The 26,480-nt window shown below is 42.0% G+C and overlaps 4 protein-coding genes across 4 annotated transcripts; 2 read left to right on the top strand and 2 right to left on the bottom strand.

The window, feature by feature from the left end:
- Positions 1–160: 160 nt before the first annotated feature.
- BDB00DRAFT_740178 (cyclin-domain-containing protein) lies at positions 161–759 on the top strand (the record flags this gene model as incomplete). Its single annotated transcript, XM_053118444.1, has 2 exons — positions 161–496; positions 622–759. Coding segments are annotated over 2 exons (474 nt in total), but the record flags the coding sequence as incomplete, so codon positions are not given.
- A 482-nt stretch (positions 760–1,241) lies between these two features.
- On the bottom strand, positions 1,242–1,691 carry BDB00DRAFT_812019 (uncharacterized protein). The gene has a single exon (XM_053122663.1). The coding sequence runs from the start codon at positions 1,571–1,573 to the stop codon at positions 1,349–1,351; it is 225 nt and encodes a 74-aa protein (XP_052982082.1). The 5' UTR covers positions 1,574–1,691; the 3' UTR covers positions 1,242–1,348.
- Positions 1,692–13,898: 12,207 nt separating this feature from the next.
- BDB00DRAFT_870041 (uncharacterized protein) lies at positions 13,899–14,843 on the bottom strand (the record flags this gene model as incomplete). The annotated part of the gene is made up of 3 exons (XM_053126663.1): positions 13,899–13,966; positions 14,017–14,256; positions 14,471–14,843. The coding sequence occupies 3 exons, from the start codon at positions 14,841–14,843 to the stop codon at positions 13,899–13,901; spliced, it is 681 nt and encodes a 226-aa protein (XP_052982081.1).
- A 6,946-nt stretch (positions 14,844–21,789) lies between these two features.
- BDB00DRAFT_870037 (uncharacterized protein) lies at positions 21,790–22,438 on the top strand (the record flags this gene model as incomplete). Its single annotated transcript, XM_053126662.1, has 2 exons — positions 21,790–22,221; positions 22,355–22,438. 2 exons carry the CDS (start codon positions 21,790–21,792, stop codon positions 22,436–22,438), a joined length of 516 nt encoding a protein of 171 aa, XP_052982080.1.
- Positions 22,439–26,480: the final 4,042 nt, after the last annotated feature.

The raw sequence follows: 26,480 nt of genomic DNA, 5'->3' as shown, positions 1-26,480 counted from the left end.
ATCGTCATTCTTTCCAGCAACACCTCCTCCGTCAACAACAACAACAACAACAACAACAACAATTACTTATACAACAGCCATGTCACCGTGCCAGCATGGACGAAGAAACCCGACAATGACGACAATGACGACGACGACGACTTATCCACCCTCACTCACCCTTCTTTCGTGCTCCAATTCATCCGAACTGGCCGACTTTTGCGCGTTGGTGGTGCCGTGCATATGGGCCGGTTCATTCAAACAAGAACAACAAGAACAACAACAACAGCCTATCGTCAACGCGAAACGATACGCTACGTTCAAGATGTTTTGTCACAAAGTGCTCAAAGCAACCCAAATATCCTGCGCGTGCGTCCTGCTCGCGCTCTACTACATCCATCGCCTACGCTCCGCCTACCCCTCCATCCGCGCATCCATCGGCTCCGAGGTGCGTCTGTTCACCACCGCACTCATCCTCGCCAACAAGTTCTTGGACGACAATACATTTACCAACAAGGTGACTCAATCTACCTCCAAACCCACACCCCCCCCCCTCCTCAACACCCCCCAAGTGTGAATATGGGGGGGAGGGGACGCACTCACTCTCTGGAACCCAACTATTAATATACTTCTTTTATTTAGACGTGGTCAGATGTATCGAGCATTCCTGTACGCGAACTCAACATCATGGAGATGGAATTTCTATCAGCACTGAACTACAATATCTACATTCACCATCAGCACTTTTTTGCATGGGCAGCCCAATGTCAGCAATGGGTCCCACGCATGGCCGAACAACAACAACAACACCGTCCCATCAAGATGCCTGCGCGTCTGTCCATCAAGTCGTCGCCACCCGTCGTCGTCACTGCTGCTGCTGTACCTCCACTTGTCATGTCCGCTTCTATGCCTGCTATCCTGCCGTCAACAACATCAACAACAACATCGAGTACCACCGGCTCTCTTCCTACACCCACTGCATTGACGTCGTCAGTAATCCCACCACCGCCACTCTGCGCATCGTCCTCCTTGAAGCGATCGGCTGCCAACAGTATTGAACCAGCCTCCAAACGACGCTATCACCATGTTCCATACACACCACCCGATGAAACAATCTCCTATCCACAGACTCCACTCTACACACCACCTGATCTGCGGTTATCGCTTTGTACTTCTAATAGCAGCACCACAACACCACGCATTGCCAATAGCACTACTACTACTACTACTACTACATCCACATCCAACAACAACAACAACAACACGCGTCCATCATTATGTCGGCCGATCTTAAGCTGGTCCTCATCATCGTCCGCCCTTGCATCCTCTCGTCACCAGGTCAGCCCATACTCCACCGCCCCGTCTGCTGCTAGTGCTGCTGCTGCCGCTGTAGTGGCTGCCACAACATCCTTGACATCCCGAGTGCGATGTTTGGAAATAGAATAATAATGATAATAATAATGATCCACTTGCACATACACATACATACACATATACATAATCCATCCACACAAAGACGGATGCAAGTGGTTCTTATTGCAACAACACCCATTTTACCATATAAAAAAGCATCCATCTGTACATACAACCTCATCCTTTCCAATTTCCAATAAAAAAAAAAAGTTCCCTTACTCCCCCCCTACCTGCACTTCTTTTGCACATATCAAAAAACGTAATTGCTGCTGTCATACTCTTCTGTCCTGCTGAATTTGGCGCTGATCCAAATGCGGAATATGTACGTGCCCGTAGGACAAGAAAGAGAGTTTGCGGAGCAATAAAATTGCCAAGATCGTCGCAATGTCCCTCTTCAGATGCTGCTGCCGCTGCCTATATACAATTCGATGCTGATGATGATAATGATGTATGCAGTGAAACCCACACCCCATTTTTCGATCGACAAGTGCCTATTTTGGGGGGGGTGGAGAGCCTTTCTCTCTCTCTCTTTCCCAACCCCCCCCCAAAGAAACCACAAGAGCTGTGACCTTTGTAAAGCGCGCGCACTTGGCACGGTTGGTGCTGTTGTTTCTTTGAGTGGGATCTCAGCTCATGCTCTCCCATCTCTTGTCTGGTCTGCACATTAAAAAAAACCTGTCAGCACGTGAGCCCTTTCTCTCACACACACCCAAAAAAAAAAAAAAAAGTTTTTCTTCGACAACTTGGCCCTTGTTCTAATTCGACCACGTGCATCATATTACTTTGCGCACAAACGTCATGATGTCTTGGTGTTACCATGCGAACAACTAATAACAACAACAACAACAACAACAACAACAACGGCGACACCCAAAATGTGTTCCAACTTGGACCTGATGTATCGATTATCCACACATATAAAAAAAAGTTTTGTCCTACCTCCATTGACTTTGCTTTTCTAGCTACTACTAGTAATACCATCATTAGTAGTAGTTATTAATACTACTACTACTACTACTACTACTACGCTAGTACAAGCGGGTATTGCTTGATGTGTAATATTCGGCAAAAAGGGTGTCTTGCCTAGTACTATCAACAGCAGCGTCATCACATGACTCTTGATTGTTGTTGTTATTTCATAAAGACGCCACATGTTTACAGAGTCTTTACAACCAAATAGAATCTTACGTCTGGACCAGTCTTACCTTGTCTGAATTAGGCACACACAGAGAGAGAGAGATCTGGGACTGTGTGGCGGGTTTCGGTTTCTTTGTATTACCCATTCTCTTTATTTCCATCCTCACTGATAAGGAGTCCGGTGCCTATCGCCGGTTTCTTTCTGTCCAAGAGGGAGCGTGTGTAATGCGGATCGGTGTTACTAACATACTCTTTTTTTTTTTTTTTTTTTTTTGCGCGGGGAGAATTTTATTTAGGCAAATAGGGGGTGGGTTTGATGCTGATGATGTTGGTTTGTTGTTGTTATTCTTTGATGATGATGGGACGATGATGAACAGGACACCGCTTTCTCTCTCTCTTTTCAAGTGGAATGAGCGGGGGAGTACGGACCAGAACGGAGAATAAGAAGGAGTTGTGCTGCCTCAATGTATGAGAGAAAGCGTGAGTGAGTGAGTGAGTGAGTGAGTGAATGTGCTGGAAAAAAAAAAAGTCGCCGGTTCCCCCATTCCGCCCTTCCTAGTCGCCCCCCTTTAGCCTATACACACCGTCTCGCTCTCCGCATAGATGAATCTCTCTCTCTCTCTCTCTCAGAGGAGGACTTTGAGTAACCAGCACATTTGTATTTCTCAATGATTGGCCAAGAGCAACAGCCGGGCGTCTTGCTTTCTGTGAGTGGTTGTGTTTCACCACACTCGTCACGCCCTTTTACCATGAGCGAATGCCGTATGTATATATAAATAAAGAACGAGACTCTGATCGTGCAACATGACACATGGAACCCACAGAGGCCAATTTATACAGAGTATACAATATATAATAGTAGTACTTGACTTTATCGTAAGATTTGGGGCTAGTGCGTGCAAATTTTTCTATTATCTGAGCGCTTCCCCCTCTTCTGCTCATATATTTACATGCAATCCGGCTGATCTTTTCCCAGGTGAAACAAAATAGAGTAAATAGTACTACCCGCTATAAAAGTGGGGGGGAGGTAATCAATCTACCGTGATGGATTCGTATATTGAAACCATAGATTCCACCGTCGTTCGCCTTTGGACGCTACTACAACAACACCTGTCTCACCGTCCGCTCTTTGTCCGTCCCGTCCGTCCGCTCGTCCGTCTTTCCCTAAACTGTCTTGTTCTCACACACACACACACACACACAGAGAGTCCTCCTCCTGCCCGATTGAGACGGCATCTTAAATAATCCCGATCAGTGCTACTTTAACACTCTTTCTGATTAAGAAACCAATGGAAATTCATGATACCCAGTGCTACATTGACCGACAGCTCGTTAGAATAGCGCCCTCTATTTGAATAGCGCACTCAAGTAGCACATATGGACTAACACATGAATTCAAACGAGGTATTCTCTGTAAAGTGACTAGGTCAAGTCATAAATATATACCTGAAAGATCTCTTTGGAGAAGCTCACAGCAAATTGCATCATAATGGATCGTTTCGAAGGAAAGGGTGATTCAGCTGATTTTTAGAATAATACATGCTGCTGGCGTTCAAACAAACGGTGCTACTATCTACTATAGGTTTGTCAATCGAACTGCCATATTGAGTTCTTTAAAACGATGATGAAATCTCCCAATGCCTGTTTTGACGCCGACGACGACGGCAAGCGGCAGCAACTTGAGAGGCATAAGCATTCTGGCCTAGATCAAGTATTCATCGGGGGGAAATTTGGCCTGGTTGCTTTGCTTGGTAATTGAACTACCATCTTGTTGTGTGCCCGACTAATCAGTAAAGCAGCCGACAAGCGATTTCTTTCTTTCATGCCGCTTAACGTGAGAAAACACGCGCACTCCCCTTTGTGTGCACACATCACTATTCTCCACCAGCATGGCACATCCGTCAACACAGTGAGGTTGCTGGTGGTCACGTGAAGTTGAAGAACATAAAAGATCCTCTATTGAGCGACGATGTTTGGTAGATGAGTTGATGGGTTGTGCATAGTATATGCCCGATGCATAAGAGTCGTGTGTGTAGTAGGTGCCTCAGTATTTATTTACGCATTGTTGTTCTTTTGGGAGGGGAGGGGGGCGTGGTTGGTAAATCATATAGCATGAGGGAAAATGACAGTTGAGAGAATATGGAAATGGATGCAAATATAGGCAGAAAGAAACAGTCTCGAAAAGAGAGCAGGGAGGTGGGCTGAAATGAGATCACATGAGCCGATGGTGTTGTTGATGTTGTTGTTGTTGCTGTGGTGGTGGTGGTGGTGATGGTGCACATGCGTGCAAATGTAAACAACAGCAGCACACATTCAAGAAAGAAAAAAAGCTTCTTTGAGATGTGTGTGATCGCGGTTTCTTGTCACAAAATAGTGCAATGCCGTTATTAACCCTGATTTGCTGCCTTCCTTCCTTGCCTCCTGCGCCTGCACGCATGCATGTACCTGCCCCGCCCTTGAAATCGGGAACCTCATATTTGTTTTACTTTATTTCTTAAGTTTTCATACACGCATAACTCTTACACCAAACAGAAAAACAACAGCTCGGGTCACACACATGCCCACCGCCCCCCCCCCCCCTTCTTGTGTTTTGCACATCAAACCATTTCACATACCGGTTATTGCGTGAATCTATTAGGCCTCGCTCCCCGACGAATGGGGAGGTTGGGGCTCGTCAACATCATCAATACATCTTACTATGTACATCTTACTAACGTGAACACCAAGCACCAAAAAAAAAAATTTGAGTTTGCTTGTCCACATTTTCGTTATTCTAAACCAGGGCCCTTCTTTTTATTTGCTGACGCCCTCTCCTACTCCATATATGCATACCTCCTATATCACTCGGATGTGCTATATACAAAACTGCTACATATCAAGCATGTAATGTACTCATGGTCATACTAGTAAGGCGGAATACGGATGGGCTAAATGTGCCCTGATATTTGTGATGAACCAAACAAGTTTCCAAATTGCCGCATATATGAGATGATGCTATGTGTGTCTTTCACTCACTCATTCTGAATATACATGCTATGCACAAATTTTATTTTTTCAGGGCGGTCGTCGTAGGGTGTTCTAACTGGTGTACTATAGTAGTAGTATGGACATACATAAACAGATTGAGTAGTGTCATGCATGTGGTAAAGAATAATAGAGTTCATTTAATTTTGTCATGATTCAACCTTCTTCTTGCTTGGATGGAGCTTGTTGATGATGGGTCGAGGGTTGTTTAACACTGATAGTATATTAACTTTAACTTGACCGGCTTGTTCGCCCGCAACTTGTTGGTTTGTTTGTGCAGCAACAAAACACAAAAATATCTGGTTGAGCTCGTGGTTGCATTTTGTGTCAACAACAGCAACAACAACAAGGTTTTGCGTGTGATTTCTCTCTCTCTGTGTGTGTGTGTGTGTAGTCGAATTCCGATCTATATACCCATATGCTTACCTCTACCAACCCCCCCCCCCCCCAACCATTCTCCTTCCTTCTGCCCCTCCCTCCACCCCCAGCTTCCACACAGCCCTCCTCTTACTAAATGTTACCTAATACCATCATCATCGTCATCATCATTATACAGCCCAGCAACGCCCCCTCCCCTTGTTCTTCGTGACACTAGATGTGATTAAATAAGATTTGTTACACATTCTGCAGGAACAAAAGCCGATATTATATACTGCTGTGCCAACACTATGCAGCTTTAAGATATCCGTGAACTTCACCTGCTTGGTATTCTTTATGTGTAAAATATCATGTGGAGCTCGCTCCCCCATCACTGAAATTATGACCATGCGGAAGGAACGGGATAGGTGTTGCATTATACAGTTTTATATACCGCCAATCGGGTAAATGCATTATTCAGACATCTATGTATAACTCTTCATTTGATTGCCTCTGCTAGAATGTAGTCTCACATTTTCTACTATGCAGCAATAGTCAAATTAAACATTTAAGCCATCTTCTTTGATAAATAAAAAATAAAAGCGAGTGACCGTTTTTGAAAATCCAGCATCAGCTGCAACATGCATTACAGTAGGCATCGAACTGTACCACTCTTCTATATCCTGTTTTGTGTATCGTTCCACCTTCTCTAGGCTTGTTTGATATGACAGAAACGGGATTTTTCTTTCGAAACGTAATTGTAGTATATGAGAGGTGTTCTTGAAATTATGGTGATAATTACTTTCTTTTTAATCACTTGGAATAACATACAAAACAACAACAAAAGGTCATGTGGATCTTCTTTTTTGACGCATTGACACCGGTTGTTGTTGTTGATGATGTTGTTGCTGGTGCTCATAGAAATATATGCAGTCTAATGCAGCAGCAGCAGCAGCACATCATAGAAAGATCGCTTCTTTTTGTGTAAGATGGTGGAGGGCAAAGGAGATGTGTGGAATAATAAGAGGGAAGCGCATTGAGTACAAATACTTGATTAGAGTGCTCACAACGACAAAGGTGTTCTTTTTGTCAATAAGTATGTTGTGGCACAAGAGACACATCCCAAAACCCCATTTATGCCACACACATGTACCATACCATATTGATTCTCTCAAAGAGGGAGCCCAACAATTTTATGTGCTTTATTACACCTTGAACATAGTGTTCATAAATTATAAAATTGGAGTTTCACAGTTTGCCAAGATTTTCAATTATTCTATTACTACAACAAGAGTCGATCATGACCGACACAGCTAGCAGTAACTTGTATGATTATGGCTACTATGACTACTAATGCTTGCTTTGTATCTTTTATTTGCGTCCAACAATCCGTGGAAAGGTTGTTCAAACCTTGTAGCTAATTGTTACATATGCTAAAAGTTTTAATATATGTAAATGTAAACAAATGAATGTATTCAACTGATCCGGTAAATGACAATGCTGATAAGTATTGGTACGGTCATTCCGTTGATGTCGGTATTGAATATCCTCACAAGGTATGTATTATATATGTGCATGCGTTCCTAATTTCCACAAAAAGGGCGGCCGGCGGGAGAACGGTTGAAGGTTTTGCTGTTTAGCGTCTAACTAAAACATTCTGCTATCATTTATAAGCAGCAGTGATATACACATACTCGTTCATATAGAAAAAGGTGTCGTTATGTATATGTAAACGTACATATGCAAGCAGTGCTCCCTCTAAAATCATTTACAAACCTTGTTTTTATCAATATCGTCAGCGTCATCATTACGACCATACATTCAATTCTTACTCCTTCTCTTTCATATGATGCTATATGATGTGAGGGAACATGAAAATATTTCGGCAGGAAAAGAACTACATACGACCTTCATGCCACAGCCTCACCGGGGCGGATCTGCTGAGAGGGCACAATGTCATATTAATTGTATTGGGCGTCACTTGGAAAGTATCCATTGCGTATCAGTAACAGCAACAGCATGTATCGTCGACTGCTACCAGGCATCAAAAATTGAGTAGTTTTAAAGAATCCAATGAGCTATATGATTTGGTAGTCCTACTTATCAATAATGAAACCAATGTGATTAGATACATCACGTTTGCTTAACGCGTAATATATGTATGCTAATCACTGATACAGATGGGGATTTATCAGATATAGGGCTAAGAACTAGTTTGGGTTAGAGCCCTCTGCTATCGCTGCTGTTATATATAGTTACGCATTATTGTATACTTTTGTTACTTAGAGCTATAATGTATAATGACGCAGCAGTGGTAAATAGTGTAACTTCCAATTCTTTCTAGCTTAGAAGGTAGATATGGGTGCAAAAAAAAGTAGCAAACAACAAGATCAAACGGGATGCATGAATCATGGTGGTGATGTTGTTGTTGGTGCTCAGCTTTCATTTCAAATAAAAAGGCGTGCATGGTAATACAAAATGATGATGGGTTTTGGGGCTTGGGGCTGTGCGTGTGATATGCGTAGTCAATCATTATCATACACATCTTACATTACACTCTGACTAATAAAGAGAAAAGAAGACACATGAACACAAGGCCTGTCAACTACGGCAACGGCGACACACGTTGATTTCTCGGATCATACGGACGCTCATCTGGTGCTTTTGTATTCGGGTATAAGTATCATAATGTGGCAGGCAAATTCCTCTTTCAACAAATCTCGTGACAGCAAAATGAGTGCAGTGCAGTTTTTCCTTACTACTTTGCATTGATAGTCAAGTGAAGATAAAGCGGCGGCAAAAGGATAATCCGATGCTACTGTAGTAGCTGTGGGACATAATAGTCAATAAACCTGTGAACAGAACAACAAACGATAACATAATAAGCCAAGAAATCGAAACCTCCCCCAACCACCATTTGTCACGTCTTTATTTTTGTTTATCACAAATTTCCGGTGTTGCCGATAAAACCCGCCACTATTGTCTTTTCCCTTCATTAATCTAAATTCTTGGAGGTGTAAATATGGGACATTTGAAACTTAGTGCTGACTCTTGAGAATTTTTGTATTAAGCCCTCTCATTTCCGTTTTTGTTCGTCATCACGGCCGTTTGCCAATGCCTCTGTTGTTGGGTTAAGGGCTCGCCGTTTCCTAAAAATGTATCATGATTAGGTGTACACAGTCTCACAGAAATTAAATAAGTAACTCAAAGGTTGATTAAGGACAGATTAGAAAGTCCTGTGTAATGAAAGTACTTGAGATGAACATAGTATTTGTAATGTTATATCCTTTTGTGAGGTTTGTATAAATTATGCAAGTATCCTATCTCGATCTGTTTCTCCAAATTATTCTTACTCACACTGATGACTCCATAAAGATGACTGTGACCACAACAGAACAAAAATGCTGCTGGTTCAGTTGCTAAATGGGAACTCCCAGGTTACACTCAGCGATGTAACTATTGTTTGTGTTTGACAAAAAAGAAACAGCGGCGAACTTGACAAAGACGTGCAGTAGGGAGATAGTAGGCGCGCCATAGTACTGGAATAACAAAACAGCAGCAATGACCACTTTTTTATCCGCGGGATAGCAGCCTAAACATCAGCTTTGTCAGTGTAACCAGTTGTTCCACATTCTTGTTCTAAACAAGAATTGTTGTTTACAGTATGTTGAAAAAGGAGGCTTTCGATATCTTTCACGATTCGGCCAAGCTTGCCTTTTTCTTTCTTTCTTGATGTGCTCAAGGGTGAGGGTAAATTAATTACCAACGTAATATACCTTATGGACTGGTACTAAAGTTTCATGCATAACAGAGTTTGAGAGAGATTTGTCAATAGATGTGATGCGCAAGGCAAAATAATGAAAAATGGCGCAAACATTTCAGAATCACAGTGACGGTGTTGATAGCATTATGATTTAGAACGGGCTGTGCTGTGGACTGATTGATAACCAACAACATTCCAATCTTTTCAACTGCACACATCATTCCACCGCCCCAGATATTTTGTGCTGTTATGCGCAGTAACCACTATCAATGCATGAATCAAAGAAACCAAAATCTAATAAGATCATAAGCAAAGGATAAAAGCACCATGACTCACCATCTTCACAAGAAAAATGACATGGTGCGAAAAGGGGGAGGGTGGGAAACGCGGTTGAGATCCCTTGATAGTCATTTTGTAATTCTTTACTGTTGAACCAATTCTTGGTTTCATGAAAAAACGATGGTTTTGTGATGGGCTACCTTCCTCTTACATATTCTATTACCCCAAAACATTTTTCTAAAAGAGCGGAAAAGCTACGAAGAGCCCAGAACTATCTCGTCTAAAGATACCCGTTAAATAAGACCAGACATAGGGTGATGAACTCGATTCAATGCCGTTAATTGGCCTTTATAAAAAGATTACTCTATATCCTTAATCGTGTACACTTTTTACTGCGGACCATCTACTGAAGAACTATGCGAAGCAAATGCGTTACTAACAAAGATCAGAAAGAAAAGAGATCATTCATCAGTGTCGTTGTTTACGAGAGAAAGTGGTCACCAAATGTTGCTCGTAGTGTCAACATAAAATGTAAAAACAGCAAGAGCATTTTTCAATATTCTCCCTTGCTTATACCTGTATCTTGCTATCTTCACCACGATAGTAATGCTAATAAACCTACAAGTTTTGAATCAGCATATACTTCATATTTGTCTTTACATCGCTTCAAGCAGGTGTATCATAAATTCATGAAATGATTATGGCAATCATACCTCATTAATATCCTGCATCGGCTCTAAAACGATTGATAATGCTCTTCGCTTTTGAACCCCATGTCCGGGAGATCTTTGTGCGCTTTAGTTGAGATCGCAATAGCATCGTCGCTTTATCTCACCCCATAACAGGAAGAAGCTTTCAAGCATTCGACTGCTCAATTTTCAAAAGCACTAAAGTGCTACCCTTTCCTTTACATGCCCGAATTGCCTTCTTGTTGTCTAACTATCTAATTAGTATCATATTTGTAGAGAACAAAAAATTCAACCGCTCGGCAAATCAGTAATACGACTTTTTATCACTTATTTTGCATATTGGCAACTTGCAACTGCTTCTAGACTAATAAAAGGTACAATAACTGTCCATGTCACCAACTTTCTAGCTAGCGACGGTTATACCATTCTGCGCTACCTTTGTTCACCCAAATGAATTCTCTCGCCGACCTTGTAGTCGGGGTCAATGACGCATGCTTGGTGGTTTGCCAGCGGATTGCGCTCGGCTCTTGAGATCTGACCAAAATTGTTACATGATCGGGGGAATCTTCCTTTGTCCTTCCTCTAATTCAGCTTGTTTAATTTTTCTTCTTAGATGAGGTCTTGTTTGTCTCCTCCCACAGCAACAGATACCGCGTTCGCTATGATAGGTAGTATCTACGTTATCCAATTACTTTGAGGTTATTGTACACAATCACTTGAACTCTTCAATTTTCTCATAGTTTATAAGGCTTCTATCTCTCTTCCTCTTCCACGTCTTAGCCTTTTTGCCGCACTTCATCCCACCGTAGATCCATAAACATGCGTCGAGACAACACCCCCACCTTGATCGACATGGACTTCGCTTGACTTTTTTCTATCATTGTTCCCGCTTACTACTGTTTAGATAGATAAATAACTACTATGCTGCCTCGCCTTCGTCTTTACGCTATTTTCTTTATCGAACTCCTAATAAAAGCTGTAAGCAAAAGGCCAAAGGTCATGATGGAGTTAAGCGAAGCAACAAACACGTTAACTTCTCATACAGTTATTCTTCCATGTTGTCAGTAGGAAAATTTTACTCGGACATTGTCCTTTGGATGATTAAGTGAGTTTTGTTTATGCTTTCGCTTGTTTGTCATGTACAAACTGACGGACAGTTGCATCGAAGGAAAGACCAGCGCATCGATGGTAGGCATAGTAACTTTCAAAAGTTTTGTATCAATCATCATGGGCGTATTCATGTAGCACAAATGCAAAGCCCAACTGTTTGCTATGCATAGCTATCCGAAAGTAGAATAGCCGTTTGCATTTGCATGGATCTGATCTGCAAAGCCAAATGCTTTTGCTGTGCAAGCGCATAGTACTGTGATGTTGTCATTCTCAGCCTCTTCTTCGTTCGGATAAACAATGCCAAATAGGTTCGTAGCTAAATTGCGTTCTCTCCGCCGATCTTTCTCAGAAATCTATTTTAAGACTATATGTTGCGGATACGAACATCTAATTGTTGATTATAATAGCGAAATATGTGGCACAGAAAAGTAAACCACGAAAAGGATGTGATGGAGGTGGGGAAAATGGAGCTTACTACCGTGGGCAGAACCGTTCAATGGTAGTAAAAGCAAAGATACTTTTGCCATTGGATGTCAACACTTTCGCATGTTAATGTAAATCGTACTACTGGTAAAAGTCATTTCCATTCCACTGATAGCAAAAGCAGATAGATGAAGCACCAACATAAGCTGCTGATGATTTTTTGTCACACCCTTACTGTTACGAAGCTGTTAACTTCACACGCCGTTGGTTTAAATAGAAGTATAGATGAAAATATTGCTTTTTACAATCTTCCAAACAACGATGATTTCAGCACTCTTCGAAAAACGTAGACAAAGACAAATTCTCGATGAGCAACTCGAACAGAACAGCAGTCATACGCGGCAGATCACTGCACGTATCTTGTAAAAAGCTCGAGAAAGAAGGCTTTCCGCTGCCCAAGCACGCCAAAAGCCAAAACGCAAGGTTATCGACCGCCAACGTAGCAAGTTTCAGATAATAGCTATGCAGGACTATTTTAACCAAGTCCCAAGATATGATGCAACCTTTATCGTCGTCGCTTCCGCATGCAACGCGAGTTGTTCTTGCGCATAATGCAAGAACTTTAACAGAAGTACACATTCTTGCAACAAACAAAGGATGCGACCGGAAAACTCGGCTTCCACCCTTATGTCAAAGGAACTGCAGCCATGTGCATATTAGCATATGGCGAACTTGCTGATGCTATCGATGAGTATCTTAAGATTGCTGAATCCACAGCAAGAGAGTGTGGACGAGATTCTGTGAAGGCGTCATCGAATGCTTTGGAGACGAATATCTTCGTGCCCCAAACCGAGCAAGAGAGGCGCGGGGATTCCCGGGCATGCTGGGATCCATTGACTGCATGCATTGGGAGTGGAAAAACTGCCCGAAAGGATGGGAGGGCATGTACTCGGGAAAGAAGGCAAAGCAACTGTCATCTTGGAAACTGTTGCCTCCCATGACTTGTGGATATGGCATTTATTTTTCGGTGTACCTGGTTCTTGCAACGACATAAATGTCTTGTATAAGTCCCCTGTTTTCGATGATGTGATCCACGGTCGCGCGCCATCTGTGAAGTACACCATCAATGGTAACGAGTACGACAAGGGTTACTACCTGGCCGATGGCATCTATCCTACGTGGCCGACTTTGGTGAAGTCGATTCCGGCACCTCAAGGGAGGAAAGAACAGGTAAATGCTTAATGATAGTATTAAGGTTATCATCTATCTCAAACATATATCTAAACATTGGTACGATGTATGTAGTACTTTGCGCAAAGACAGGAATCAGTGCGCAACGACTTTGAACGCGCTTTTGGTGTCCTTCAAGCACGCTTTGCTATCATTTGACAGCCTGCACGTGCTGGGAATGTGGCGATCCTCAGCAACATTATGCGAGCTTGCATAATCTTGCACAACATGATTGTTGAGGACGAGAGTGCAAGATACCCTGATCGCATTACTCTTCCCTCTGACTATGATACGAGCGAAGGTTATAATGTCGCGCCATCTCTCTTGCACGGAGACATTAGCGATGATCACGTAATCCTCTCGCGTCTTAAAGAGGTGCGTGATGCTCATGCTCACAAACAATTGCGCACAGATCTCATGGAGTATCAATGGCAAGAATACGACAACACTATGTAAAACTATTTGACATTTTTCTATATCTTTTAATATATTTTTCATTCGTCTTCTTCCTGCTCATATGTCTTCATGATGGCTGCTTGCTTCATCGCAAACCACTTGCGTCCTATTACGGTCAGCGTGCTGACATCGGCGCACATTACCTGCTGCTCATACGTATGATATCTTTTTGAAGTCTGATGACTTCCTCGGCAGCGACGGCGTTCTTCTCCATGGCAGCGGTCTGCTTTACGGCCCTCTCCTCTCTCTTCTTCTCCCGCTCTTGCTTCTCAGCATCATCGTCGTTAAAACGTTGCTTCTTTGCAAGGCTGGCAGCCTTGGCTTTTTCCTGGCCAACGGGCCGCTCAGCATCTTCTGCTGGATCAGATGCTTCATCTTTTTTCTTGGCAACGACGGCTTACCACTACCCATTCTATCTCAAGATGACATAGCAATGCTGCATCTTGAAAGCCTTGCCACTTTTTAATGAAGGCTTTAACGCGTATTCTTTCTTGACGCGATCCTTCTTGGATGAAAGATAGTAACGTAAAAATGACTCTCAAAGGAAGATTCTTTTTACCAGCTGCTCGTCGCTTTCGCCGCTAGCTTTGTTGTTGTAAACAGAGCTTACGCAACCCGCCTGTCTTGCGCAACAAGCCGAGATCAGGATCCAGCGATTCTTGAGACCCTTCAAATCTCTGTTGTGGCTGTTGCCGTTGGTTTCGAACTTCTCGGTGACGTTTTTCCAAAAGGTCGAGCCTTTTTTGGTCGGCACCTCTTTTGGAGTCCTTGAAAGTGTCGAGCCAGGCGTTTACCAGCTTCAAGTCTTCCTCATCACTCCAATTGACGTGACCTTTTTTGCTGTCACTGGCATTGTCAGCAGCAGCAGCAGTCTCAGGAGCAGAATCCGTGATGTCGACATTGGTGGTGGGGAGTGTAGAGGTTTCAGCTGCAGTAACTGCAGGGTCGGCGAGGTTGTTGTTGTTGTTGGAAGTATCGTTCATTTTCGTCGAAAGAATTGTGTTTTAAAGATAAAAGCTATGGGTCTTTAACTTTAAGGACTTTTGCTCAAAAAATCAACACAAGCAGCAACCCATGGACACCCGACCAACAGGACAGTTTGACATTCTGTACCACAAGCTTGACCAACCCATTGATGATGGTAATTTTTTTACACGACAAGCTAGTGTGGAACACACCATTACTCAAGATATCCAGGGCCACTCCGTCTTTTTTAATAAATGCATCTTGAAATCCAAAACGTCTTGGGCATTCATTACACAAGCGGATTTGTTTGTGCAGAACGACAAAAGCATTGATGACTGTGCCTGGGAACGCCGCCACGAGTACTATGAAAACCCCAGAGCATTTATGATTGACAAAACTTACCGCACCATAGGAAAAATGTGTGCAAAAATGTTCAAGAATGTGCATATTTTGTGCAGTGTGCGGTTTTAGGTTCATTTTTGCACACTTTCACACACAGGGAGAAATAGATTTCGTCCCTGAAAAGCTCTCCTGCTCGATCCTTTTCTTCTTATACCCAGTGAGCATTGTCTCTGAAAGAAACTTCTCTTGTTCAATCCTTATACAAACAGTAAAATACCTTCCAGCTATTCAAGTTAATTTACAACAATGCCTAAAAGCTTTGTTTATGAGTGTCCCATCTGTGGTTACTTCTTTAACAATGCCGAGACCAATCAAACTTCTCATACAAAAGCGTGTGGTGAAGCTATGGCTAGACGTGTATTTACTGAGTTGGGTGATGCTACGTTGAGCGGTAGAAGTCAGCATGACGTGAGTATGTTATTATTTATTTACGTCTACAAAGCAAAAAAAAAATATAACTGCGATTTTAATGTTTAGTTGATTGACAATGTCGCTGGGCCGAGTGAGGAAAGAGCATCGCCTGAGCACTGGCTATCTCTTGTGAGTTCAGTTTATACTTCTTTGCGTAAATGCAAGAGACTTAAATTTCGCTGTTAAACTGTAGCAAAATGAGAATGTCAATGAATTCTGTGATGACGGAATGGACCTTGATCAGGACGTTGATTGGGATGTGCAATCTGATGGCCCGGTTTCTGATCAGCAAAAACGGGATGCTATAATTAACGACAGTATGGAAGGTGTTGTCGACGAGTCTTTGGATATGAGTTTTGGTGCAAGTGGTGATACGGAACAAGTGCGATTGCCCGATAGACAATCGGATGAGGGCGGGGATGGATATGACACGTGCAGTGAAGAATCAGATAGCGATGGATATGACGATACGCCTGACGTTGATGCATTCTCGACAGCACCACTTAATGATGGGGAATACGATTACGACTTTCGCTTACATGCTAAAACCACAGTCGAGAAAAATATACGATTGGCTACCAGCATCCACCAACTTGCTCTTGAGAGTAAAGTCCCACGCTCCTTTATGGAGAAGCTCATTGAAGAATTCAATGATTATATTCGCGGTCATCTACCTTTGCTACCGTGCCACTACAAAGCAAAACAGGCTTTGCTTAGTAACTACCCTGTTAAACCCGTTCCTTACGATATGTGCCCAGATGGCTGTATGATGTTTTCTTCACCTGCTACTGCGACTGATCGGTGTGATAGTTGCAAAAAACCTCGATTCAAAGGCGGGGATATCGCTAAACCGCAGCAACAGATGAAATACTTGCCACTTGCTGAACAACTGGCACTTATGCTGAATGATCCGTGCACGAGACAGTATTTCAAAAGCCATCGATCAGACAGCACAGATATGATGCGTGACGTTTTCGACGGTAAAAGCTACAAGCTGTTGAAGCACTATGGGCGGACAGACGACAGTACGATTCACTTGGGCATGTATACTGATGGTTTCAACAAGAATGGATCGTCAATGTATATCGTCCATTTTATCATATTCGACTTACCACCAGAGATCCGTTACGAAGACAAATACCAGCTCCAAACTTGTGTCATACCAAGCAAAAATCAGCCAAAAAAGCTGTTTACTTTTTTGACAGCGCTGTTGCAGGAACTCGACGAACTATCGACAATAGGAAGGACCGTTAAGACGACAGACGACAAGGATCTCGCTTTTAAAGCAATACTCTTATGTGTTGGAGGTGACTTACCGGCAGTGGCAAAGATGTGCGGTCATGCAGGACATATGGCGAAATATGGGTGCAGAATTTGCGAGGTGTATGGCCAGCGTAAAACTGGTAGAACAGTATTCTTGCCGCCATCCGATAACAGCATCCCTCCATTGCGCAGAAACGAAAATTATTCTCCATCCGAGCAAACTCTGGCGAATGCTACAGATCCTAGTACAGCAGCAGACGACTCTTCTAGTGCTGAATCCAACGAAGAATCGGATGTAGAACCGGATGACGCTGGTGCTGGAGATACTGTCATTGATACGCGAAAAGGTCTTCTCGGATCTCCGATGGCAAAGCTTTCATCATTCCATGGCCCATTCTTTTATCCTAGTGATATTATGCATCTTCTTGGGCCGGGCGTAGGGAAGCAGTTTTACAAGCTCCTGACAGGTCATTACGGGAAGACAAACAATCCGTTTTACTTACCTCCGTCTGTCCTCAAAAAGATTGGTGCATGCATGGAGAAATCGAGAAGGCTGGTTCCTTCTGGATTCGCCGGTGATTGCGCTGATATCACCAAAAAGGCCGGATTTTACAAAGCCGTGGATTGGATACATTTTATGCGCTTTATCGTGCCGACTCTGGTGCTCGAGCATATCGACGATGTTGATGCAAAAAAGGCAGTAAAGAATTTATCACGACTGTACAACCTTGCTTGTCGTCGAGAAATCGATACTGCTGGCATTGAAGAGATCAAAGAAAAGGCTAAGGCATGGCTCCACAGTCTATCAAATTTCACAGAACAGAACAAAATCACTCACCACGTTTTTACAATATCACAACATTACCTCTTGCATCTATATAAGCACATCCAGTTTATGGGACCATTGCCGATATATGCAGCTTTTTCGATGGAGCGAGCCGTTGGCGTAATAAAGCGAAACATTACATCGAGAAAAGAACCTGCCGCCAATTCGCAGAATGTCGTTGTAGCTCTTGCTGCAATGAGATATATGCAAAGAAAGAAAAACGACGATCCACCAAGCAGCCAAAAAGTGATATCCACATCGAACGACGAATCGGCGCCCGAGCTTTGGGGTCCATTTGACGAGAAAACAGTAATCGAGCTAGGGATCAAAGATGCTTTGGCTTTTTACTGGGCTAATCGTTTGGGCGGCTATGACAAAGTGAGTGTCACAGGCGATCAATCGGTGCAAAGAGCCAGTCGGTGCTTTGCAGACCAGCAAATCTGGGGCAGTACGTTTCGCCAGGACGAGTCTGATAGCAAAAGTCGAAATCGTTCCTGTGTTCGTTTGGCTGTACGCCTGAATACCGATAGAAGCCGCAGCGCGAGGAAGAATATGAAATACATCACCTATTTTGGTGATGTCCGTTTTTTCTTTTGCCACGAGCATGACGGTATAAAGGTGTTGCTCGCTGCTGTTGAGGTCGAGCGTACTTTGCCTGATGACATTTGGCCATATAGAACGTCATCCAGCTCAACCAAACTTGTAGTTATCGGGATCGAGTCCTTGGTGACATCTGCTGGTCGAATAGTGAACGAAAACGAGCGACAGTATTTCTACTATCACTTTGATCCGTTTTCAGATAAAGAGCTGCTTACACTCGATCCTCATTTTCTTTATATTTAAACAAATTTTAAAAAGCATCCTTTTCCTCTTTCGTCTCCCCACTCCTCTTTCTTTTTGCTTCCTCGCTCTCTCTCTTCTTTCTCTTCCCTCTTTAACCCTCGACGTCAAAATACGCGCACGCACAGCCTCTTTTTATCTCCTTCATTTTCACTAAGTATAATCAGCATTAAGTAGAATCAGAAATATATAGCGTCTTTTTATCAAAAACAATTGAACAACTAATGCCAACGCTGTTTAGCATACCAATCCTCTTCTGTCATCATTTGTAAACCGTCGAGTTCTCTATCCTCTAGTGACACGGTTGTGCGATTATCGACATCCTCAGTTACAACATCACTGACATCGTTGGCGCCGTACATTACAGGAAAACTAGGTGATGGGGGCGAGAGACAAAATGACGATGACGATGACGGGGTATCGATATTTTCAACCTGATTGTGTGACAGTTCTTGAATTGGTGGAGCCAGAAACTCGTGATCGGTACCATCATGATCAACTATCCAGATCTGATCCGCTGCTACAGATCGTCTAAAGAACCTAACATTGTAATGATAGTCGGATAGCTCTCTATAGAGTACGTACAAATGCAAGTGCTTTTGCCGCATAATAGTCGCCGAAACACACCTTTGTTGTTGTATAAATCTTGCCATATCAGGATCGCTGTCAAAATCCCCTCTGCTATGCTCCTCAAGCAGCTCACGTAGGACTTTACTGCAATGGGCCTTTGAACTAGAACGTCCTCCCCGAGTAGCTTCAAACAAAGCTTTAATACTAGGATCAATGTATGTTATTAGTTTCTTTTGTTGGTTTCTTCATGTTCTTTTTATTGTGTTTCTAGAACGGATGTTATACATACAGCGAGCGTTCCCTGTTATACTGGTGTCGCATCAGTCGATTTACCATTATGAGCCTTTGGTCACAGTGTCTGCATAGTATGTCAGAATGGTCGCTGTTAGTGGGTTGGATTGGTGACATTGTTGCGTAGTACCAAGGCGGTGTCCAAAAGAAGACCAAAAAGAAAGAGAGAATAAAGACCTCAGAAAATTTAATCAACATGTACTTACTAAGGGGTATGGATTGCTGCACACCCAATCGGGAAGATATTGTCTGTGAATCTATGCATAATGCATCCCCTTCATTTGTTTGCTGAAAAAGCAAATCACCATTTTAATTTAATGTATTTTCTATCCTTTGACTATTTGAGATATATCAGCAAATGTGTATTGATGTTAAAAATGGATACATAGTAACCACTAAGACACATGCGTATCACATAAAACAAAAGCATTATCAGAAAAACTATCGCATTCCATTAATCAATCTGTATTGCAATAAGAACTGAACTTGGAAAGGAAAATACTAAATACTTCATTCCTAACGTGAATATCGCTGCTTCCTTTTTGCGTTTCTTTCACTTTCACATCACCCACATACACCATGTACTCTGACCCAGCTTACACTAGACTTCTTGAAACTATTGGGGATATCCAAAGAAGCTTTTCTGAATACAGACGCAAATCCGAAGAAGATCGTGAGCAACTACGCGATATCATCTATCAAACGCAGGAAGAGCGCTCTGAAATATTAGAAAAGGTCAACTGTATGGCAAAAGAAATGGAAACAATGAAGACCCTCCTGCGTTGCGCTCTTCAAGAGAACGCAACTAGTCCTGTTGACCTGTCGCATGTGCCAGCATCACGCTTACCGACCTTTCCTCCTCTCGAGCGTACTACAGAACAGCCAACGTACAAGAATAACAAGGGGCAAATCGTCGATATGCAATTTGGCTGGGACATATTCAAATCATTGTTAAAGAAAGCTTTAGGCCCTGGATACAAAGAACAATACTTCAGGTTGATGAAAGCCAGCTGTAAACCACTTGCGGAGCAAGCATCCTTGACGCTGATGAATAAGTACAAGATTAAAAACAAACCGTTGCCTCGTTTTTGGAAGGACGTTAGCACCGACATGCAGCTTATTACTTTACAAGAGTTTGAGCAGGCAGCGCAACCATACCTTCCTCTGGCCATGTGCGTAGACCACTGGGGGGCGCGTCTATTTATCCGAAAGTTCTGGCTGAAGGGTGACGATGACTCCACGAATCGTAAGTAACACACTATCAAAAAAAGCTGGCTGTTTATGTCAACTATAACTTCATTGTCAATAGAGCAAAACCCGGCATCATCATCAGCAACAACAACGACATCATTATCACCAGAAGTAGAAGCAGCAGTAGCTTCACCATCGCCATCACTATCATCATCGTCGTCATCGTCAGTAGAGGCAGCAGCAGCACCATCATCTTCGTCATCAGTAACAGCAGCAGCAGCAGCACAAGTCGTCACAGGGGATGCTAGCATCACGGTTGGGCAACAGTAAGAATTAAAAAATCTTGTACTTACATCACATTACACGTTTCTAACTCTGTAATTTAATAGAGCTGAGCGTCATCGTCAACCCTTGCTTCCGTTGCCGGATGTTGCTCATACGGATGATGAGGAAGAACAGCAGCAACCGAGACCAACAGCAAAGAGACAAAGAAGAACAGCTTCAGGTAGGCAGTGTATGTATGTACTCTTCAAGTTACCTTAAACGTATTCATAACTTCGTTCTTCGTTCTTAATGATTCTTCATTGAATAGTGGCTCATGATACTGAGAACGAAGGACGGCGCAGACCACGCAAAACTGGCAAGAATAAATAATTTTGGTGTAAGTATTGTTATCGTGATCTGCTTTTGCGTGTTTTCTGCTCGTATCGCTAAAATAAACAATTCCTTTACTAACAAGGTCGTCTATCCGCTAAACTTCTTTTTAATTACGATAAAGTCTGTACTACTACACACTTTTTGTTCCTCTCTTCTTCCGTCATAGTCTTTGCATCGCCATCGTTCTTTTATTATTTGTTTCCCTATGAATATTCCCATAACAGATTTTTGTTGTCCTAAAAAAAAGAATAAAACGCTATATCCTATATCTATAAAAAAGCAATTGAATAGTATGTTTGGTCCAATGATAATCGGGAGTTACTTTCTGTCGTTGTACGGCTCGTCCAGTGAGAAGCCTGTTTTTGGAGAAATGCTGTTGTATCTACCCAATGAAACGCTAGTGTTACTCTGTCAGACGTTAAAGGTGTGTGTAAAAACGTACAAAACCAGCACAGTTGTGTGCAATGAGTGTGCAAAAGGATACATATCCTGCACAAAGCTGTGTGCAAAAAATGTCCAAAAAACTACGTAGACGCACATTCTTACACATCGCTCAAATTCCGCACATTTTTGCACAAATCCTGCACACTTTTTTCCTATGGTGCCGTGACAAGAGTTGGAAAGAATTGGTGATACGATGGAAAAATATCGAGTACTTGGCACTTGGTGGATATGTCGGTTTGTTGCCCGGTACAAGACGACGTGCTTTTCTGGGCTCTGCTTTGAATGACGATGTAGTGGATATAATTGAAGAAAGAGAATTTGAAATTCTTGTTCCCTCGTCGCCTGTATCTTATGTACAATCGCCCCGGTATTTGCGCAGTTACGCCAAGTCTGCAGCTTTTGAACCATGGTCTTATACAAGCAAGAGATATATTCGGAACGGTTTCGAAGCATGCCATGGACTAGTCCTCGATAACTACCCCAAACGGACGAAAAAGCAAGTAAAGGACCGTGGAAGTATCGTTCTCTTTTGCTGAATGTTGCTGCGGCTAAATTGTACACCAACCATGATCGGCAAAAAGCATTGGTATTATTAGAACAAACGAAAGAGTTCAAAAATGTGTCGTTAACAAGATGGACAAAAGTTGGAACTTTATCGCAAGCATTGAACATTATTCCGAGCGCGGAGCCATGACGACGATGGACAGTCCGAGATGACCGAGCGCAGCGAAGGTCATCGCTCAACTATCCGAGGAGGAACGAGGAACTCGAATGTTATCCCTCCCTCCCTCCCTCCCTCCCTTAATTCTCTTTCTGTTTGTTTTATCTGCTATATCTATACTCCACATTTTGGTAAATAAAAAGAAGGAATAACCTAACGAAACCAAACACAAAACATTCCCCTCATAGTTATAGCACTTCCCGCATATTGTTCTCTGCCAACGCTTTTTCACGGCTAAAGAGACAGAGGAATAGTAGATTCTTCTTTTATATCAATACTGAACCATTAAAACTATTAGTCGAATTCGATAAATATCATGAGAGGCAGGAGAACCAGGACCGACAAGAATTACTCAGCAGTTGTTTCCACGCAGAAGACGAAGCTTACAGAAATTTTCAACGAGTACTTGTAACCATTAATGAAAAATTGCAATGAAGAAGTATTGAAAACTTTAGTACGATGGTTTTTCTGGCATTTTCATCCTTGTATATCTTCCATCACATACACACATTATCTTTTAACATCCCAATTGGCATACATACTCTATTTTGTAAATCACCATTCGTATGGATACTATCATGATCATCTTTCACTGCAAAAAAAAATAATGTCCGGTTTTTGTTCCCGTGTTTAAAAAATGAATATTCGATTTCTAAATAGAAGATATTCATTTTTGGCTTGAAGAAGCGAATATCATCCAACGTCATTGAGAATAACTAACAGTATTTATTCTGCTGACTAAAACACAAAAGCTCATCCGATGCATGAACCGCTCCAACCCTATCAAGAAGTCTGTTGACGCGTACGATCCATATCGCATCGTAAACGCTGAATTAGACAAGAGAAAAAATTCACTCGTTCACTAGTTACAATGGTGAGAGCAGCCAATTCATTTGAAAAGGTACATGACAAGCGTCTATACAATTTATTATTCTGCACACTTCTAATATCAAATTTAATCATGGCACAGCATGAGGTATCTGATGAGTTCCATATAGAAATCGATGCACAGGAGGAATCTTTCGGAAACGAAACCACAGCCAACGGGACAAGAAAAATCTAAAAAAAAACAAACTGGTTCGACAGAGGAAAAGCCTAGAGTAAGAACAAGGAAAGCATCCATCAAAGCAAGCTGTTAGCCCCAGCAGTAATATCATTAACGATCCAATTCATTATGTATCTATTCGCGCGTTTAGAATTTCTGATCTGCTGTTATTTGACAGGATCTAACAGAAAATACAATGATATGCAGATTGTTAAACTTGTTGATTTAATTCAAACGTGGCAATCAGCGCAGCTGCGGTTGCTTGTGAGCTTATTATGCCTGTACGTACTACTCAGAATTATTGGAATCGTTCCAAGAACAAAAAGAGCCCTATTTACTAAGTCAAATGAAAAAATCGAAAGTAAGGCCAGCCATCAACAGCGACAGCCTGAGGATACCGCAACTCTTCAAAAGCTGTACATTGATGATCCAACTTAAATAAACAAGGAGGCGCAAGAATTGCTTGGGGAGAAGTTTGGTTTAACAATGACACGCAAAGTGGTTTATATAGGCACCTTATACAAAAGTGTGGCCCTACGATGAAAGAACCCACAAAGGTACCAGACGCACGTACATCACCTGAAATTATCAAGAAGCGGATGGATGGGTACTGGGTATCAACAACAATCCAGAGATTTATTTTGCAAGTTGTATATATATTGACGAGGCAGGATTAGACCTACATATTAAACGTACATTTGGACAATCTAAAAGAGGCGAGCAGGCAAAAGTAGTAGTTCAAAACCATCGAGGTATTAATATTTCGATTTTAGTGGTTATTGCAACCGAAAGAGTAATGAATTTTTCTTTGCGAAAGCCACAAGCCGTAGTTGGAACAAAGAAAAGAAAGTTACAAGATGGTGAAGAACGAGTGGTAGCGTAGATTGATACACGAGTCGATCATCTTGCACAGCTTCTAGAAACTTTAATGGTGTTTTGGAGAGAAAAACGATATGTCTGGCAAGACATTGATAATGGACAACGCAAGTATCCACCTTGCGAAAAACGTAAAAGAAGCAGTAGAAGCCCGTGAATTACCTACCTCCATATATCACATTTCTTAACCCTATCGAAGAGTTTTGGCCGAAATTAAAGGTACATTGGCGGTAAGTGAGAGCTTTTAACAAAATACGACATTTTGATCCCACGAATTATCGGTTCAGCCCACTTGATCACTTCAAAGCGATTGCCAAGGGTGGATTCAGCACACGAGAAAACGTTTATTTCCGCAATGTATTTTGCAGGAATCAAAGTTGTAATGCCTATTGTTTATTAGCTTTTTTTTGTGAATAAATAAACGATATCAAAAAAAATAAAAGGAACCAAAACAAAATATATCAAAATGCTATATTATAACGCCTAGTGAAAAACGTCGTCGGCCATTCTATCATGCGCCAAGTTAAAATCCCCCCATCAGCCAAATGGAAGTTCGTGGCACGCCACGTTGAAAAGCAAAATGCGCCAACCATTAGTATCGTTCTACGTGGCTTACAAATGATAATACAGTCCTGTCGTTACCCATCAACGTCCTAATGTTTTTCTGATCATCCGTACATCACCATTCGTACAAGGCAGAGAGTAACTACAAAAAGAAGTGTCATCATATGAGCTACCTTATGAAGACTTTAGCTTCTTATACCCATTCTACGATTATTAAAAAGCATGATTTCGAAAAGGCGTTGTCATTGCCGCTTTTGAACAGAAGTTACTGCTGTATTTAACTCCATTTGGTCTGTGTACTATTTGCGATAGCACAAAACAGATGAATCGGTCAAAACCGACCATCATTGTTCTTTTCGAGCTCATCATGTCTGGTATCACCTAAAGGAAGAATTCTTCAGTGTGGCTATTCACTCTTACTTTTCATCTCCCCGCAGCGTGTGAGTAAGTAGTGTAGTTACAACAGTAGTGGTAGTAACTTTCACAGCTATCGAGTGATACCACTCCTTGTGCTCTCCATTGTTGATAATTCCTATGAGCGTGTTCAACATAACTCCCTCAAAAGGTTAAGCAGCAATTCTTCTTCTTATTCATCCTTGACCTTTTACGAGAGTGTCCAAGGGTCTCTTTCCTATTAGCCTTTTGAAACCTCGAGTGAGGAGAGATACGAGGCGGTGCTATATACATTACAGGGTGTCTGGTTGCGGCGGGAGTTGACTCTTTTTCAGTTGTTGCTATATGATATCACAATTAACTCTGGGTTTGGTTCATCCTCATGGTGGTCTATAATTGCCAGGGCGCATGTGCATATGGCAACATATGCGCGCGGAGAGCACTCACCATACGGTTTTGCATTTAGCCAGCGCGCTTTGTAAATGTTTCTGTTTTCAATTCGGCATACAAACATTAAGGGACAGAACGGACTCTCGTTTTTATACCTGTTATCAAACAAGGTTTAAAGGAGTATAAGGCGTAAGGTTGCTTTTTCAATCCCTTTTCCCAAGAAAACTAGACACATTATGTTTATCGCCGATCACTATTTACTCTTACTAGTTTACGCACACACAAACACATAAACATTAACAGTTAACTAGGATATAGGAAAAACGGTAGTACCAAGTATGGCCAAAATCTCCCAAAGGCACATAATTAATACTCTTTGGATTCTATCTGTGTTCCCCAATATTGTCCAATGAAACAGGCCGCGTAAAATGGTTATTTTGCTTTGCGGAGGTAAATAGGAAATAGCGCTGAGGATGAATCAAAATCCCAAAAGTTTCTTGACGTTCCATGCTTACGATATAAAAGAAAACAACCGAATATGGATTGAAAGCACGAGAAAAGGAAAAAAAGATTGGGGACTGTAGTCCGCACAATGTTTTTTTCTGTTGTAAATGGTAATAAACCGTTTGCAGCGCCCAAATTATTTTTTATATATTTCGGGCATATATTTCTTTGGTCTCGCCAATGTGTGCTGGAGTATTATAAATGATCAGTATCATATATAAAATTATGAAAAAGCTTAACTTTTATCGATCTAAGCTTTAACTGCT

Source organism: Zychaea mexicana, assembly GCF_025766255.1.
Source record: "Zychaea mexicana strain RSA 1403 chromosome Unknown BDB00scaffold_18, whole genome shotgun sequence".
NCBI lineage: Eukaryota > Fungi > Mucoromycota > Mucoromycetes > Mucorales > Lichtheimiaceae > Zychaea > Zychaea mexicana.
Note: the sequence above shows the minus strand (reverse complement) of the source record. Positions and strands in the feature narration are given on the sequence as shown.

Bases quoted from the DNA above. Each gene is read 5' to 3' on its own strand.
- BDB00DRAFT_812019 (XM_053122663.1), bottom strand. From the start codon at position 1,573: ATGAGGTTGTATGTACAGATGGATGCTTTTTTATATGGTAAAATGGGT.